Source organism: Hemitrygon akajei, unplaced genomic scaffold (assembly GCF_048418815.1).
Source record: "Hemitrygon akajei unplaced genomic scaffold, sHemAka1.3 Scf000099, whole genome shotgun sequence".
Classification (NCBI taxonomy): domain Eukaryota; kingdom Metazoa; phylum Chordata; class Chondrichthyes; order Myliobatiformes; family Dasyatidae; genus Hemitrygon; species Hemitrygon akajei.
In genome coordinates this window covers 62681-82515 of record NW_027331985.1, presented here as the reverse complement: position 1 = coordinate 82515, position 19835 = coordinate 62681, and the positions used below count along the sequence as shown (strand labels likewise).

The 19835-nt window shown below is 41.6% G+C and overlaps 1 protein-coding gene across 3 annotated transcripts in view; it reads right to left on the bottom strand.

Annotated features, from left to right (window-relative positions):
• Positions 1 to 19835, bottom strand: part of LOC140723060 (NACHT, LRR and PYD domains-containing protein 3-like) — a 133325-nt gene that overhangs the window by 62802 nt on the left and 50688 nt on the right. For all 3 annotated transcript variants that reach the window (XM_073037678.1, XM_073037680.1, XM_073037679.1), the window contains exons 3-5: positions 12416 to 12508; positions 7794 to 7853; positions 5750 to 5809 (exon numbers count right to left, since the gene is read on the bottom strand). In XM_073037678.1, the coding sequence (XP_072893779.1) occupies positions 5750 to 5809; positions 7794 to 7853; positions 12416 to 12476 (181 nt within the window). In that variant the 5' untranslated portion in view covers positions 12477 to 12508. The remainder of the gene's footprint in view (positions 1 to 5749; positions 5810 to 7793; positions 7854 to 12415; positions 12509 to 19835) is intronic.

The following is a 19835-nucleotide window of genomic DNA, read 5'->3' as shown; positions in this document are numbered from 1 at the left end:
ATCCAGTCAATCTTCTGGACAACATTGAACTGGTGGAAACTCTAGAAGTACTATCGTGACAAGTGGGGTAATAAAAGACCATAACAACCCGATTTTGCCATGTTAACATATCCCATGACTACCGTAACATTGCCCTTCTGACACACATTTTCTATCTCCCGTTGTAATTTTCAGACCCTGTCATTACTACTGTGTGGGAGTCTGTATATAATCACCATCAGGGCCTTTGTACCCTTGCAGTTTCCTAGCTCTGCCCACAATGATTCAAAACCTTCCTACCCTACGTCACCTCTTTCTAATGATTTGATTTCACTTTTTCACCAAGAGTCACGCCACCCTTTCTGCCGACCTGCCTGTCCTTTCTATACAGTGTGTATCATTGGATGTTAAACTCCCAGCTAAAATATTCTTTCAGCCGCGATTCAGTGACATCCACAATGTCATGCATGCCAATCTGTAACTGTGCTGCCTTCGACTATTATTCCCTTTTCTGTTCGCCTTCAACTGTAACACCGTCAGTCTTGTACTCTCCCTTTTCCATTCTGTATGCCTTTTATGTTGCAACTCATCCCATTGACTGCAGTTTTGCCCGATCATCAGCCTCCCCTTTCTATCACTATGACTGCACACAGCCTCTGTTTGTGAACCAGCTATCCCATTCACAGCGTTGTAACTCCAGTTCCCATCCCCCTGGAAAATTCTATTCTTGTCCTCGCTGGCACGTGGCACAGAAGGCAATTCAAAGATTACTACCCTGTAGATCCTGTTTCTCAGCTTTCTACCGAGCTTCCTATATTATCTCCCAGGAACCCCTTCATTTTTTCTGCCCACGTCATTGGTGCCAATATGCACCAAGACATCTCGCTGCTCACCCAACCCCTGTAGAATGCCATGGACCCGATCTGAGACATCCCTGACCCTGTCACCTGGGAGGCAACATACATCCAGAATCTATTCTCTATTCCTCTGACAATGGAATCTTTTCTACCCACTGTAGACCTCTTCACTTCTGTTCTCTTTCAAGCCAGAGACCCAGAGGCTGTGCTTCCAGCTGGTAGGTCATCCCTCTCGCCCGATGTATACTCAGAGTGGTATACATTACTGAGGGGCACATCCACGGGGCTTGTCTGCACTGGCTGCTCATTTCGCTTCCTTCTACCAACAGTCACCAAGTTACTCTCCTCCTGCAACCTAGGGGTGAGTAACTCCTTGTATCTCCGAAATGAAACTTAAACCATACCGGTACCCAAGAAGAGTGTGGTTAAATTCCTCAATGGCTATCGCCCTGTAGCACTTAAATCTACAGTTGAAGTGTTTTGAGGGGCTGGTGTTGAAGCATATCAGCTCCTGTCTGAGCAAAGACGTGGATCCGTTCCAATTGGTCTACTGAAACAAGAGATCTAGAACCATAGAACCATAGAACACTACAGCACAGAACAGGCCCTTCAGCCCTCCATGTTGTTCCGACCCGTATAATACTTTTAAAAAAGTATTAAACCCACACTACCACATAACTCTCAATTTTTCTTTCATCCATGTGCCTGTCCAATAGGCTCTTAAATACCCCTAAAATTTTAGCCTCCTCCACCATCCCTGACAAGCCATTCCAGGCACACAACACTCTGTGTAAAAAACTTACCCCTGATGTCATCCCTAAACTTCCCTCCCTTAATTTTGTACATATGCCCTCTGGTGTTTGTTATTGGTGCCCTGGGAAACAGGTACTGACTATCCACCCAATCTATGCCTCTCATAAACTTGTAGACCTCTATCGTCCCTTCTCATTTTTCTACGCTCCAAAGAGAAAAGTCCCATTTCTGCTAACCTTGCTTCATATGATTTGTTCTCCAAACCAGACAATATCCTGGTAAATCTCCTCTGCACCCTCTCCATAGGTTCCACATCCTTCCTACAATGATGTGACCAGAATTGAACACAATACTCTAAGTGCGGTCTCACCAGAGATTTGTAGAGCTTCAACATGGCCTCTCTACTCTTGAATTCAATTTCCCCTTTTAATGAAGCCTAGCAATCCATAGACCTTCTTAACTATTCTATCAACCTGTGCAACGACCTTGAGAGATGTATGGATTTGAACCCCAAGGTCCCTTTGTTCATCCACTCTCTTAAGTAACTGAGCATTATCCTGTACTCAGTCTTCTGGTTTGTCTTTCCAAAATGCATCACCTCACACTTGTCCGGATTGAACTCCATCTGCCATTTTTCTGCCCAACTCTGCAGCCTGTCTATATCCTCTTGTAACCGTCGACCGCCTACAGCTCCATCCACAACTCCTCCAATCTTTGTGTCATCCGCAACTTACTCACCCATCCCTCCGCTTCAACATCCAGGTCATTTATAAAAATCACAAATAGCAGGGGTCCCAGGACGGATACCTGCGGCACTCCACTAGTCACCGACCTCCAGGCAGAATACTTTCCTTATACACCTACCCTCTGCTTTCTTCCTTTAAGTCAATTTTTTTATCCAAACAGCCAAGGTTCCACATATCCCAATGCCTCATGACTTTCTGGATGAGTCTCTCATGAGGGACCTTGACAAATGCTTTGCTAAAGTCCATGTAGACCACATCCACTGCCCTACCCTCATCAATTCCTTTCGTTACCTCTTCAAAAAACTCAATCAGGCTCATGAGGCATGATCTTCCCTTCACAAAGCCATGTTGACTATCCATGAGTAGACTGTACTTCTCCAAATGATCATAGATCCTATCCTTAGGAATTCTTTCCAGCAATTTGTATACCACCAATGTAAAACTCACCGGTCTATAGTTCCCAGGTTTCGTCCGATTACCTTTTTTAAACAAGGGAACTACATGTGCCGTTCTCCAGTCCTCTGGCACTTCCCCTGCAGCCAAAGAGGATTCAAAGATCATAGCTAATGCTCCTGCGATCTCTTCTCTCAATTCCCACAACAATCTGGGATGTATCATATCCGTCCGTGTGAGGAATCTGGAGCAGCAGCTGGATGACCTTCGACACATAAGAGAGAATGCGGCAGTCATAGTTAGAGACCAGTGAGCTTTACGTCTGTGGTGGGAAAACTGTTGGAAAAGATTCTTAGACATAGGATATATGGGCATTTAGAGAATCATGATATGATCAGGGACAGTCAGCATGGTTTTGTTAAGGGCAGATCATGTCTAACAAGCCTGATAGAGTTCTTTGAGGAGGTGACCAGGCATATAGATGAGGGTAGTGCAGTGGATGTGATCTACATGGATTTTAGTAAGGCATTTGACAAGGTTCCACACGGTAGACTTATTCAGAAAGTCAGAAGGCATAGAATCCAGGGATGTTTGGCCAGGTTGATTCAGAATTGGCTTGCCTGCAGAAGGCAGAGGGTCGTGGTGGAGGGGGTACATGACACAAAGGTTGGTGGTGTTGTAGATAGTGTAGAGGATTGTCGAAAATTGTAGAGAGACATTGATAGGATGCAGAAGTGGGCTGAGAAGTGGCAGATGGAGTTCAACTCAGAGAAGTGTGAGGTGGTACACTTTGGAAGGACAAACTCCAAGGCAGAGTATAAAGTAAATGGCAGGATACTTGGTAGTGTGGAGGAGTAAAGGGAGTTGGGGGTACATGTCCACAGATCCCTGAAAGTTACCTCACAGGTAGATAGGGTAGTTAAGAAAGCTTATGGGGTGCTAGCTTTCATAAGTCGAGGGATAGAGTTTAAGAGTCGCAATGTAATGAAGCAGCTCTATAAAACTCTGGTTAGGCCAGACTTGGAGTACTGTGTCCATTTCTGGTCGCCTCATAATAGGAAGGATGTGGAAGCATTGGAAAGGGTATAGAGGAGATTTACCAGGATGCTGCCTGGTTTAGAGAGTATGGATTATGATCAGAGATTAAGGGAGCTAGGGCTTTACTCTTTGGAGAGAAGGAGACTGAGAGGAGACATGATAGAGGAACTTAAGGTGAGTGGTTATATGGGAAGCAGGATTTGAGGATCGGCACAACATGAGCTGTACTATTCTATTTCCTATAAGTGGTGTGCAGAAAAGCATCACTGATCACCTAACATTTTGAACTTTGATGTGAACGGGCTACGGCAGCTGAAGACTATAAGATCAAAATTAGGTCATCTGGCCCATCGAGTCTGATCCACCGTTCAATCATGGCTCACCCTTTTTATTTCTCTCCTCCTGAACCCCAGTTCCCGGCCTTTTCACCGTATACTTTGACGCCCTGTCCAAGACCACGAACATACACCGAGTTACTACTTTGTCAGGTATAGGAAGTGCTAAATAAAGTGCCAACTGAGTGCAGACTTTGATATTTGCATCGACGCCCAGTGAAATTTAGTACAGGAAATTCTCTCCCCCTCTCCAACTCCGTCTCATTGGAATGGCCTCCTCAATATTCAACAGAAGCAGATTATTACCATTAATTCTGTCATCTCTGCAGCGTAATGGTCTTTGAAGGACAAGTGAGTGAGATGTTACAGATGAGAAGCAGGATTAAGGCGCTGAAATCACAGACAGACAGACCTAGATCGGTCACAGTAAATTCAGCATTTGAATTTTATTAAATCTCCCCTCAGCATCCTCCGGCTGACAAAACACATCCAGTGAATTTAGCGTTAAAGGTATTTTCTTCACACAGTAAAGAGTATCATCTCAGATATTTGTAAAGTATGTGTGATAGCAAGGAAACACATCAACGGGAGTAACGTAATTAGACCAATTATGGGGGGGAGAGGGGTAGAGAGGGGAGAGAGGGGGAGTGAGGGGGAGAGAGGGGGGGAAAAGAGAGAGGGTGTGAGAGAGTGGGGAGAGAGAGAGGGAGGGAGTGACAGAGTGGGGGGGGGGAGAGAGAGAGAGAGATTGTCTTCAAATGCTTTCAGTTCCTCCCAGAACAGGAACTACTTTGTCGACGTCCCTGTCAAGACGCCGCAGGATACTTTATTTCTCATGAAATATCCCACTGATTTTACCAAACTACTACAGATACAATCAAGTACATTGTTATTTTTTTTTTTAAAAACTGCAATGTAAACATCACCCTGTAAACTCAGGTCATGTCGAATTCTTCTCAATCACTGAAAAAAGCCAAGATCACAGACGTTTCCTCACAGTACAACTCACACGGTGCAGATGTCTCTGTGTTAAACCTTCTTTTGATCTCCCACCTATCCACACACTTCTGACAGAAGGGAAACAACACTGCAGGCGGTGATCCATAACAGGTCTCATCAACCGACTATATAATGGAGCCATCACCTCTTTACACACCTCCCCACTCCCACCCCCTCCCCTGCTATAAACTGCAGTGTGAGTAGTTCTCATAATTTCGCCCTCTCCCAGCAGCTACCTATCGAAATGTCGTAACGGGCAGACAGATAGTGTCGATCCCGCCTGCGATGAAATAAACAGTTCCCTCTGTCGGGGATCAGTAAATCCCCGAGTGTGGGCGGATCGGCCTCCTGCTGTTGCAAGCAGTAGCCCGGGGACAGTTCCGAGATGCGGGAAGCTCGCACCTCCCGAGCCTTTTGCTGATGATTCAGAGCTGGGTTGAAATTGCGGCGTTTCCAATAACACCTCCAACTGCCCCAGTTTCCCGCGGGACATGAAGTCGATGCATTCAATTAGCTGAAGGGAATTATTAATTCTTTCAAAAGCGATTCGCTACAGTTCAATTGTTGTACAACCGAATAAGTTCTCAGTTTCATTTAAGTGTCTGACTGCCTTTGTGATATTTATATTTCAGTATATAGAGCTTCTTACCGTGTACCGCGGCTCCAGGTTCTGATACCACCCTGTCCCAGTGAGGCTGTGTTACGGGTTCTGTAAGTAATGAACACGCCCTGGTTAATATTCAGTCAGCTCCTGGTGATAATCATTAACTAAACCCACAGCTTTATCAGTGGGTCTCTCCGTGTCCTGTTCCTTAGTAAAGAGTACATTCTGTCTCCAACAAACATCACCATGGAGATGAAATGTGATCTCAGTGATTTTGAGAGTGTAATGTTTGTCGGTGCCAGAGGGTGCAGTTTGAATATCGCAGGAACTGCTGAACTCCTGGGATTGTCCCGTTCAACAGTCTCAGTTTTGTGGAGAATGGCGTGGAAGAAGATCAGTAAGTGGCAGTTCTGAGAGCGAACATGCCTTGTTAGTGAGAGAGATCGAATGGGAAAAGCGAGGATGGTTCAATCTGCCAGGAAGACGACAGTAACTCAAATAACCACGCTGCAAATGCATTGTGCAGAGAGGCATCACTGGACGCGTAATATGTCGAACATTGAAACGGATGGACTACAGATGTAGAAAACCACGGACATACAATCAGTGGCCGCAGTATTAGGTACGGGACGTGCACAGTACAGTGCCTATTGATATGTGTTTTTGTCAGCCAGAAGTTGCTGACGGGAGATTTAATTACATTGGCATCCTGCATTCACTGTGACCAATGCAGATTTGACTGTGATCTCAGACAGGATGAAGAGATCAATACTCCCCAATGCCATTCGGCTTTACAATTCAACCACCAGGAGTAAGATATGTTAAAGTGCCGGGGTTAGGACTGAGCTTAATTTACCATTCAATGTATTTAAGAACTTTTTAAAAGCTATTTATTAATGCTTTTTGAGAGGGTGACTTTAGATGCATATCATATTTTTACTGAGTTAAGTATTGTATGTAATTAGTTTTGCTACAACAAGTGTATGGGACATTGGAAAAAAAGTTGAATTTCCCCATGGGGATGAATAAAGTATCTATCATCTCGGCGCATCAATCCTGCCTCTCACCTGTAACATCTCACTCATTTGTGTATCGAGGGCCACCACACTGCAGGATTACAATATTAACTGAAAGACTCTCCTTCTCCTGAATATTGAGGACGGTCATTCCCATGACACACTAGACTGTCTTCAACTGGCGGTGCCTGGTTTCAGATCCTCACACAACAGGAACTATTTTGTCCACGTCCCTGTCAATCTCCACGCATACTTTATGTCTCATCGAAGTTCCCACTCATTTTACCAAATTTCCGCGGATACAATCAAATACATTGTTATTTTTTTTAAAAAACTGCAATATATTCAAGCAGGTCTCCCCTGTTTTAAGTCACACCACAAGTCAAGATCACAACAGGCTCCTCATAGAAAAACTCATGGGGGCAGATACCTGTCTGCTGAACCTTCTTTTGATCTCCCACCTACCTACTCTTATCTGACATAAGGGAAACAACACTGCAGATGGTGATCCACAACAGGTCTCACCAACCGACTATATAATGGAACCATCAACTCCTTACACCGCCTTCCCCCACGACCACCCCCCGCCCCGGCTGTAATCTCCAATGTGGGTGGTTCCATACTTTTGACCACCAACGAAATGCTGTCAAGGATGGACAGATAGTGTAGATACCGCCAGTGAGGAAATAAGCAAAGCGAATCCTCAGTTCCTCCGTAGGGGATCGGTAAAGTCCCGAGTGTGGACGGATCGACTTCCTGTTACCGCAAGCAGTAGCCCGGGGACAGTTCCGGGATGCGGGAGCTCGCACCTCCCGAGCCTTTGCTGATGATTCGGAGCTGGGTTGAAAGTGCGCCGATTCCAATAACACCTCCAACTACACCGTTTCCCCCCGGGACATGCACAGGAAGTCGAAGCAATCAACTAGACGAAGGGAATTATTTATTCTTTCAAAAGCGATTCTCTACAGTTCTAATATCGATCAACAGTATACGTTATCAATCTCATTCAAGTGTTCATAAAAGTGGCTAACTGTCTTTATGATGTTTATATTTCTGTATATAGAGCTTCTTACCTTGTACATCGGCTCCAGGTTCTGTTACCACCCTGTCCCAGTGAGGATGTGTTACGGGTTCTGTAAGTAATGAACACACCCTGGTTAATGTTCAGTCAGCTCCTGGTGATAATCATTAACTAAACCCACAGCTTTATAAGCGGTTCTCTCTCTATCCTGGTCCTTAGTAAAGAGTACGTTCTGTCTCCAACAAACATCACCATGGAGATGAAATGTGATCTCAGTGATTTTGAGAGTGGAATGCTTGTCGGTGCTTGACGGTGCAGGTTTATAGACAATAGACAATAGGTGCAGGAGTAGGCCGTTCGGCCCTTCAAGCCAGCACTGCCATTCAATGTGATCATGGCTGATCATCCACAATCAGTACCCCGTTCCTGCTTTCTCCCCATATTCCTTGACTCCACTATCTTTAAGAGCTCTATCTAACTATTTCTTGAAAGCATCCAGAGAATTGGCCTCCACTGCCTTCTGAGGCTTAGCATTCCATAGATGCACAACTCTCTGGGTGAAAAAGTTTTCCCTGAACTCTGTTCTAAATGGCCTACCCCTTATTCTTAAACTGTGGCCTCTGGTTCTGGGCTCCCCCAACATCGGTAACATGTTTCTTGACTCTAGCGTGTCCAAACCCTTAATAATCTTATATGTTTCAATCAGATCCCCTCTCGTCCTTCTAAATTCCAGTGTATACAAGCCCAGTCATTGCAATCTTTCAACATATGACAGTCCCTCCCACCACGGGAATCAACCTATTGAACCTAGGCTGCACTCCCTCAATAGCAAGAATGCCCTTCCTCAAATTTGGAGACCAAAGCTGAACACAATATTCTAGGTGTGGTCTCACGAGGGCCCTGTACAACTGCAGAAGGACCTCTTTACTCCTATACTCAGCTCCCTTTGTTAAGAAGGCCAACATGCCATTAGCTTTCTTCACTGCCTGCTGTACCTGCATGTTTACTTTCAGTGACTGATGAACAAGGACACCTAGATCCCGTTGTACTTCCCCTTTTCCTAATTTGAAAGCATTCAGACAGTTATCTGCCTTCCTGTTCTTGCCACCAAAGTGGATAACCTCACATTTATCCACATTAAACTGCATCTGCCCACTCACCCAACCTGCCCAAATCACCCTGCATTCTCCTAACATCCTCCTCATATTTCACACTGCCACCCAGCTTTGTGTCATCTGCAAATTTGCTAATGTTACTTTTAATCCCTTCATCAAAATCATTAATGTATATTGTAAATAGCCGGTCCCAGCACCGAGCCTTTCGGTACCCCACTAATCACTGTCTGCCATTCTGAAAAGGACCCGTTAATCCCTACTCTTTGTTGCCTGTCTGCCAACCAATTTTCTATTTATCTCAGTACCCTACCCCCAATACCATATGCTCTAATTTTACCCACTAATCTCCTATGTTGGAATTTATCAAAGGCTTTCTGAAAGTCCAGCTACACTACATCCACTGGCTCTCTCTTGTCCATTTTCATAGTTACATTCTCAAAAAATTCCAGAAGATTAGTCAAGCATGATTTCCCCTTCGTAAATCCATGCTGATTCGGACCAATCCTGTTACTTCTATACAAATGTACCGTTATTTCATCTTTTATAATTGACTCCAGCATCACCGCCACCACTGATGTCAAGCGAACTGGTCTATAATTCCCTGTTTTCTCTCTCCCTCCTTTCTTAAAATTGGGATATTAGCTATCCTCAGGAACTGATCCTGAATCTATAGAACATTGGAAAATGATTACCATTGCGTCCACAATTTCTAGTGCCACCTCCGTAACTACCCTGGGATGCAGACCATCAGGCCCTGGAAATTTATTAGCCTTCAATCCCATCAGTCTACCAACACCATTTTCTGCCTAATGTGAATTTTCTTCAGTTCCTCCGTTACCCTAGGTCCTCTGGCCACTATTACATCTGGGAGATTGTCTGTGTTCTCCCTAGTGAAGACAGATCAAAAGCACCTGTTCAACTCGTCTGTCATTTCATTGTTCCCCACAATAAATTCACCCGTTTCTGCCTTGAAGGGCCCAAGTTTGTTCTTAAATATTTTTCCCCCCTTCACACACCTAATGAAGCTTTTACTATCCTCATTTATATTCTTGGCTAACTTACCTTCGTCCCTTATCTTTTCTCCCCGTATTGCCGTTTTAGTAATCTTTGGTTGCTCTTTAAAAGTTTCCCAATCGTCAGTCTTCCCACTCATCTTTGCTATGTTTAACTTCCTCTCCTTTATTTTTATGCTGTCCTTGACTTCCCTTGTCAGCCATGGTCGCCCCTACTCCCCTTAGAATATTTCTTCCTCTTTGGAATGAACTGATCCTGCACCTTCTTTATTATTCCCAGAAATACCTGCCGTTGTTGTTCCACTTTCATCTCTGCGAGGGTATCCTTCCAGTCAACTTTGGCTAGCGCCTCCCTCATGGTTCCATAGTCCCATTTGTTGAATTGCAATACTGACACTTCCGAATTTCAGTTCTCCCTCTCAAATTGTAGATTAAAACATCATATTATGGTCACTGCCTCCTAATGGTTCCTTTACCTCGAGTTCCCTTATCAAATCCAGTTCATTACACAATACTAGATCCAGAATTCCCTTCTCCCTGGTAGGCTCCAGTACAAGCTGCTCTATGAATCCATATTGGAGGAACTCCACAAACTCCCTTTCTTGGGATGCAATACCAACCTGATTTTCCCAGTCTACCTGCATGTTGAAATCCCCTATTACAACCGTAGTATTACCTTTGCAACATGCTAATTTTAACTCTTGATTCAACTTGCAACCTATATCTAGGTTTCTATTTGGGGACCTGTAGATAACTCCCATTAGAGTCTTTTTGTCCTTACAATTCCTCTGTTCTATCCATATTGACGCTACATCTCTTGATTCTATGTCACGCCTCGCAAGGGATTGAATTTCATTCCTCACCAGCAAAGCCACCCCACCCCCTCTATCCACCTGTCTGCCCTTTCGATAGGACATATAATCTTGAATATTCATTTCCCAGCGCTGGTCATTTTGCAGCTATGTCTGTTATTCCTACAACATCATACTTAGCAAATTCCAACTGAGCTTCAAGCTCATCCACTTCATTTCTTATACTTTGTGCATTCACATATAATACTTTCAATCCATTACCCCCCTATCTTCTCACATCAGTCCCTAGTGCACTTGGCCATACTGAGCTTTCCTCATACGATCCCTTCTTGAGCTTTCTGCCCCTTTAAATCTGTTGTCTTTCTTTACTTTTCTTATTCTGTCTTTCCCTTTGACTCCATCCTTATATTTCCAGTTCGTCTCCTCCACGGCCCACCATTTATTAGTTCAAACACAACCGTGTAGCAGTGGCAAACCTGCCTGCGAAAATGCTGGTCCCCTGCCTGTTAAAAGTGCAACACGTCCCTTTTGTACAATTCATCCTTACCCCAAAACAGATCCCAGTGGTCTAAGAATCTAAAACCCTGCTTACCGCACCAGCTCTCAGCCACACATTGAGATCCCATATCTCTCCGTTCCTGCCCTCAGCAGCACGAGGAACTGGAAGCAAACCGGAGATAACCTCCCTGGAGGTCCTGCTTTTCAGCCTTCTTCTGAGTTCTCTGAAGTCACGCTACAGAATTTCTTTCCTCTGCTTCCCGATGTCATTTGTGCCGACATGCACTACCACATCTGGCTGTTCACTTTCACCCTTGAGGATTCCCTGCAATCGGCCCGTGATGTCCTGGATCCTAGCTCCAGGGACGCAACACACCATCCTTAAATCCCGGCTGTTGCAGCAGAAACCCCTTTCTGTACCTCTCACTATGGAATCCCCTACTACCACGGCTCTGCTTGTTGTCCGTCTCTTCGGCTTCGCTTCAGTGCCAATTTTTGACTCGCAGACCTGTCCGCCTCTAAGACGGGCAGTGTCATCTGTCTCTACAGCTTCCAAGAGGGTGAACCTGCTTTCAAGAGGCACATCACCTGGGGTCTCCTGTACTCCAAGCATCCATCCCTTCCTCATCGTCGCCCCCCTTCTCTGCTCTGGTATCTTCGGTGTGACGATCTTGCTGTAGGTCCTGTCCAGAAAACTCTCATTTTCCTGGATGAACCTGAGGTCATCCAGTTGCCTCTCCAGTACCCCAACATGGTCCTTCAGGAGCTGAACCTGGACACAGTTGTAGCAGCCGGCTGCACCATCATTGTCCCTGACCTCCCACATCAGGCAAGCATCACAGTGAGTCAGTTTACCTGTCATCTCTTCACCATCTCTCACCCTTAGGTGGTAAAGCTCAGCAGTCTCAGCGCCAGTGTGACGTTATGAAGTGCACACATAACATCATATTCCGGTGTGGGGAAAGCCAACGTGACTCCAGTGTGGGCCAGGCTCGGGTTGGAGTGTTCCAACTGTTGAGGGCTGCTATTTCTTGTCTCCGCGAATATATCTCTGTTTGCAAAAGTCTCTGCTTACTCCTGGGAATATAGTAACCCATCACCATAACTGTCCTGGTACTGCCCATCACCACCTCTCTGCTCAGTTTTCACAAATATTTTGTGAATTGCCAATGTTGAGTAAAACCCAGACGCAGAATCCGCAGAGTATTTATAAATTAAAATAATTCGTCAACATACCCGTGTCCTTTCCCGATGTTGACGTCTCTGGAGCTCCTCCACGGCTCGAACCTTGACCCATTTTGAGGACAGGTTTGATCAGTTTTTGCTGCTCTGTAACAAATAAAATTAACAGGAGTTTCAAACATCAATTGGGGTATAAAGGAGAACACTGTTTTGTTTTTAAACTGAGGCAAGCACTTCCAAACATCTTGGCCTATCCACTGAAGCCTTGACATGTCCTGGTCCGCCTTTGCCCATCCACCCACAGTCACACAATGTCCATTTCTGCTCTCTCCATGGATCATACACTGGGCCAGGATTCTCCAGAGTATCTACTCACTGTATTGCAGGCAATTCCCTTTTAGGAACCAATCTTGTGCCCTGGACTGGGAGTGATGTGTCAATGGAATGGCTGGGCAGATTGAGCAGACAGCACCCCCGCTTTGGCCCTCCTACGCTGTTTTGTGGCACTATGGACAACTGTTACACCAGTGCGGGCTGAAACATCTCTACTGACCAATGGAACATCTATTCCTCTTGTCACTTAATTATACATATTTCTCAGCCTCACCAGATTCCCACCATCTCCTTTCAGTTTAATATCCCCTGGCATTGGGAATAAATGGTTTGAGTCTATATAGAATCACTCTGAGACTTCCGGTAAGAAGGCGATTGTTTAGTCGCTTCAAACATTTCCTCCGTTATAATTCCTATCTTTGCACTATATGTCTCCCTTTCAAAACCTTAGTTTGTTATTTTATTAGTTCTCTTTTATCTGCCTGCGAGTACATCTATCTCATAATGGCTACAAAAGGTACTAAAATCGGGAAAAAAAACTTCCATGGCTCTGTCGGCTGAGATTCTCGCTATTTTGGAACAACATCGACAAGATATTTTAATGGATATTAAAACTGAATTTAGACCTTCTATCAACCAGCTTGATTCCAAATTGGATCAGATTAATGCCAGAGTGGATAACCATGCTGAACATTTATCTCGCATCGACCTAACCTCTGAAGATTTAGAACGCCGTGTTCAACATCTCGAAACTTTCTGCTCCAACCTAGCGGAGAAGAACAGTAAACTTACTTCCAAAATGGTGGATCTTGAAAATCGGAGCAGGCGCTGCAATCTGCGAATTCTCGGTTTGCCGGAGGCCACCGAAAAGGGTTCTTCCGTTGAATTTTTCTCTTCTTTTCTCTGTGAGATTTTCGGGAAAGAATTTCTTCCGACTCCACCTGAGCTAGAAAGGGCTCACAGGATTTATGTTCCTCGTGCAATTTTGGGTTCCTGTCCACGGCCAGTTATTTTATGTTTTCATCGATACCAGGTGAAAAACCGTCTGATTATGGAGGCACGCCGCAGAGGTACTTTTGCTTTTCAAAACACAAATATTCGTTTTGTGGAAGATTATGCCCCCCAGGTTCTGAAGATGCGTGCTGAGTTTAAAGGCGTAATGAAAGTACTTTTTGATCGTGGACTCAGACCTTCTCTTCGTAACCCAGCCGATCTTCGAATTACGCTTACTACTGGTGAATATAAGTGGTTTAAATCTGTGAAGGAGGCTGAGTTGTTTGTTGGAAATCTTCCAGCCATCTTGCCTTCTTTGGAACCGCTCTGACCTTCTAAAATGGCTGATAAGTACTTTTCGAAGTAAAGTTCTTTTTTTCCGAACTCAGACTTTACTTGAATAATTCAGACATTAACTATTGAGATTCTAGGGGCTCTAGTTATTTTTTTTTCATTGGAATTGGTGCATTTTCCCTAAATAGATGATTTAAGTTTAATGTTTCCCTGCGGACTTTTAGATTTTACCTGTGTAATTTATTTTACTTCTGTATAACTTTATCTATAGAGAACTACAATTGATCTTAATTTGTTTTGGAGACTTGGAGTTTTTTATTGAAGGCCTCCCTGTTGGTTGATTTATAGTATAAGATTTGTTTTTTTTTGTAAACGGCTGATAAGTACTCTCTTTAAATTTATAATTACCCCCTTCCCCCCTATAAAAAAATTTTTTTCTTTAAATTTTTCATAGTTTCTCGCGGGTAGGTTAGTTTTCTTTTCTGATTTTTTTTGTAATAAGTTTTATAACTTTTCTGATGAAGTTGTTCCTATATTTGTAATTTTGCTCTCTAATGCATAAATTAGCTATTATTTGCTATATTACATATACAGAACCTTTGTTAATGATACGGAACTGGAAGTCATTTTTGGGTTAATATTTTTTGTAGAGCTTGCTGCTTTTTTGGGTAGCCATCTAGTTTTGGGTTGCGAGGATGGGGTAGGTTCTCCAGTTCCAACACTACTCACTGTTTTTTTTGTTTTCCCTTATAATTCAGGACATGTCTCTGTCCTGATTCTACTGATTTATGTTTACATTTTTGCTCCCAGACTGTTAAAGTATTGTTTGATTATTTTATATGCCTACTACCTTCTATGCACTAACAATTGATAACGGTTAATACACTTAAATATGTGAGCTGGAATGTAAAGCGATTGAATCATCCTGTTAAAAGGAAGGTAGGTCTTCTCTCATATTAAACAACTCAAAGCTGACATTGCTTTCCTTCAAGAAACATATTCGTAGTTCTGATAATTCTCGGCTTTTGTCAAAGTGGGTGGGTCAACATTTTCATTCATCCTTGCCGCCAAAGCTGGGGGGGGGGGGGGTTTCCATCCTTATTAATTCAAATATTCCTTTTGAACTCCATTATAAGATATCTGATACAAATGGCCGTTTTATTATTGTTTCTGGTAAATTCTTTAATACTAAAGTTGTACTAGCAAACCTGTATGCTCCCAATTTTGATGATGTTAATTTTTTAACGTTTTTTCTCCGCACTACCAGATTTAAATTCATATTCTCTTATACTGGGTGGCGACTAATTGTTGGTTAGATCCTAATTTGGATCGGTCGTCCTCTGTTACTAGAATACCTACTAAATCTGCTTTAGCTATTCACTCTTTTCTTTCTAATTATGGTATCTCAGCTATATGGCGTTTCCTTCATCCTACTGAGAGAGATTATTCATTTTTTTCACATGATCACCATACCTTTGCTAGAATTGACTATTTTTTACTTGATAATCAACTTATTTCATTTGTCTATTCTTGTGATTATCAGAGTATACTGATTTCTGATCATGCCCCAATTACTTTGTCTTTAAACTTTCCTGGTCTCCCTCAGAGGAATAAACACTGGCGTTTCAACTCAACTTTATTATCGGATGATGATTTTCTAAAAGTTATTAAGGATCAGATAACTTTTTATTTTTAAACTAATACATCATCTGAAATGTCATCCCAGATTGTCTGGGATGCCATGAAAGCATATTTGAGGGGTCAAATAATCTCTTATACAGCAAATCTTAATAGAAAGTCCCGTATAGATCGATTAGACCTAATTAATCAGATTAAAGAATTAGATCAATTGTATGCTCAAACTAATAATCCTGAATTATACAAGAAGCGTGTAGAACTTCAAACTAAATTTGACCTTCTGTCTACTCAACCTGTTGAACGCCAACTTCTTGAAAGTAAGAGTCGCTTTTATATTCATGGTGACAAATCTGGTAAATTTCTAGCTAATCAGCTGAGGCATTCTAAAGCTAAACAACATATTACAAAGATCCGGAAGGAGAATGGGGATTTTTACATCGGATCACTTAGAAATGAATGACGTATTTAAAAAATTTTACTCTTGGCTTTATTCCTCTGAATCTCTGAATGAGAATATTTCTGTTGATCTTTTCTTAAATAATCTGAATATTCCTTCACTTTCATCTGATTTTAAAGCAAAACTTATTGAGCCTATATCATCAGAAGAAATATCTTCTGCAATTTCTGCATTCTCTTCAGGAAAATCTCCTGGACCTGATGTGTTCCCCATAGAATTTTATAAATTATTCTATTCACTCCTTTCTCCTCAGTTACTCTCAGTACTATCTGACTTGTTTAATTATGGTAGATTGCCACCCTCTTTTAATGAGGCATCAATTATTCTTTTATTAAAAAAGGGTAAAGACCCAACAGAGTGTTCCTCGTACAGGCCGATTTCTTTGCTTAATATTGATGTTAAAATCATGGCCAAGTTTTGGCTCATAGATTAGTAACTGTTATCCCTCTATTATTTCTGATGATCAAACTGATTTTATTAAAAACCATCTTTTTTAACATTCTGTGTTTATTTAACATTTTATATTCACCTTCAACTGGGATTCCTGAATGCGTTATTTCTCGATGCGGAGAAAGCATTTGATCATATAGAGTGGAACTACCTCTTTGCAGTTTTAGAAAAATTTTACTTTGGTAAAAGTTTTATCTCTTGGATTAAATTGCAGTATCTGTGTCCTACTGCCTCTGTTTTGACTAATTTTCAGCAATCCCAGTTACTTAACCTCAAACGTGGCACCCGTCAAGGATGCCGTTTAAGTCCCTTTCTCTTTGATTTGGCTATAGAACCTCTGGCGATAGCATTCTGAAGCTGTCCTGAAACTAACCGGGATCTGGAGGGGGGTGTTGAGCATAAAGTTTCTCTTTATGCTGATGATCTATTACTTTTTCTTTCAAATCCGTCCACATCCTTACCTCCAATGTTTTCACTTCTTGATCAATTTAGCCAGTTTTCTGGCTATAAACTTAATTTACATAAGAGTGAACTTTTCCCAATTAATAAAGAAGCACAAGAATTAGCATTTAGTGACCTCCCCTTTAAAGTAGTTCATAATCAATTTACTTACCTTGGGATTACAGTTACAAGGAAGTTTAAAGATCTTTTTCGTGAAAATTTTGTCAATCTTTTATATACTACAAAACAAAGTCTGTCACAATGGTCACCTCTATGTCCTTGGTAGGTCGTATTAATGTTATTAAAATGTATGTTCTCCCTAAATTTTAATATTTATTTCAATCTATTCCAATTTTTATTCCGAAAACCTTTTTTGATTCCTTAGACTATTATTTTGTCATATCTGTGGAAGAATAAGTGTTCTAGAATTACTAAAGCTTATCTTCAAAAATCTAAAAAAAGAGGGTGGCATGGCCTTACCTAACTTTCGCTTATATTACTGGGCAGCTAACATACGTTGCACTACCTTTTGGTCTTTTTTGTCATAGCCAACCCGAGTGCCCTAATTGGGTAGCAATGGAGCTGAATTCCACTAAGGATCTATCTATTTCTGCACTTCTTGGTTCTGCACTCCCTAGTAGTTTGTCTAGACTAATTGATAATCCTCTTGTCAGACACACTTTGCGAATATGGGCCCAGTTTAGGAAATTTTATGGTTTTTCCCTTTCTAGTCCTATCTTACATAATTATCTTTTTCTACCTACTATGTATGATTCAACATTTTATGATTGGTATAGGAAGGGCATTAGACATTTTGAAGATCTTTTTATCGATAATCGCTTCGCATACTTTCAACAGCTCTCTGCTAAATTCAATCTGCCTAATGCCCATTTTTTTAGATATCTCCAAATTAGACACTTTATCAATCCTTTAATTCCTAACTTCCCTGAAATGCACAAGAAAAATGTTATGGATTTCTTTCTTTCTATTAATCCACTGGGTTAATATCATTTATTCGTGATAAATTAGCTTTGTTACGGCGTGCCCCTGTGGATAAAATTAGAATGGCTTGGGAGCATGTTTTAAATATCTCTTTATCTGATGAGATTTGGGACTCGATTCTCAAATCGGTTAATTCAACCTCTCTTTGTGCTTGTCATTGCCTTTTACAGTTTAAGATTGTTCATAGAGCCCATATCTAAATTATCTCAATTTTACCCTAATATTAATCCTCTTTGTGATAAATGCAAAAGGGGCGAGGCTTCTCTTATTCATATGTACCGGTCCTGTCCTAGTTTAGAGAAATTTTGGAAAGTTGTTTTTATAACTTTATCCTGTATTCTGAATCACCACTTAGAACCTAACCCTTTAATTGCTCTGTTTGGTTTTTTGGGTGAGACAGATATATGTTTGAGTTTGACTAAGTGTCGAATATTATCTTTTGCTTCTCTCCTGGCCAGACGTCTAATCCTCCTTAGATGGAGAGATGTTGCCCCACCCACGCATGCTCAATGGCTTAATGATATTATGTCCTGTTTAGACCTTGAAAAAATCCATTATTCAATTCTTAATTTGGATATAAAGTTTCATAAGGTCTGGGGAACTTTTATTGAGTACTTTCATAACTTTCCTCTTAATTAAGGTTTTTTTTTTCAGTCCCTTACTTTCAGCTCTTTTTTTTTGGTAGCAGGCATTATTATCTTCTGTTTTCAAGTGTATTTACAGTTTTGGGGGTTTGAATGTCCTGATTTATATTCTCTATATTTTGTTGTGGTTGGTCTGGAGTTTTTTTTTTGTTGTGGGGCTTGGGGAGGATACTAACTTTACATGACTTCAATTTGGGTGCTTTCTCAATTATCTTTTTTGTATTATATTATTATTGTATGTTTATTTTGCACTGTATTAATTTTTTATTTTGGTTTGGGTTCTTTTTTTATTTGTAGTGTTGTAGAAAATGCATTAAAAAAATCAATAAAAAAAAAGAATCACTCTGACTTCCCGAACAACGCAATGGCACCAATAGTATCATAACATCTTGTCCTGAACCACAACATTTTCTCCAGCTGGACTTTAAGACCATTATTATCACCTAAACTCAGTCAAGACTTCTTTGAACATATCAGCTGGCTATTATCAGGTAGTTACATGGCACCTTGTTAAGCACAATGTAGACCCGCCATACACCCAAAACAGCTAGTTGGGAAAAGAAATTTTGACATAAGTAAAACAAAATGCTGAAATTATTCAACAAGACAGTCAGTATGAGAATATTTCAGGTGGAAGACCCTGTGTCGGAGCTGAGCCTGAGTTGTAGGAGCCATGTATATGTTCTCTATCTGCATTGTATTCTGCATTGTGTATTTATGATGCTTTTTATGGTAACAAGTCACATCAGTGGGGGTGTGGTAAATAGAAAGGGAATCAGTTACAGTCGGCCCTCCTTATCCACGGGGGATTGGTTCCGGGACCCCCCCGCGGATACGAAAAATCAGTGATGCGCAGGTCCCTTATTTATGTTTTTGTGATTTATTTTTATATTGAAGTTCATCAAACAAACATTTCCATAAGATGTTTTTCAGACATTGTACATATTTATCATATAATCATATATATCGCAAATCTCCACAAAGTATTTGTCTGGGGTATACACTTATAGAAAAGAGTGGAAAGGAAAAAAAAGCAAAAGGAAAGAACTATGTACAAGTAGGGAGTGATTTTTTTTTACAACAGATTCATTGATTTGTGAGAATAAAATCAGGCCTATGAGGCATTATGTAGTTAAACCATTTTTCCCAGTATGAATCAAATTGTTCCAGCTTCTGATTAACAGATGCTGTTATCTTCTCCATTTTGTAAATGTCCACTGTA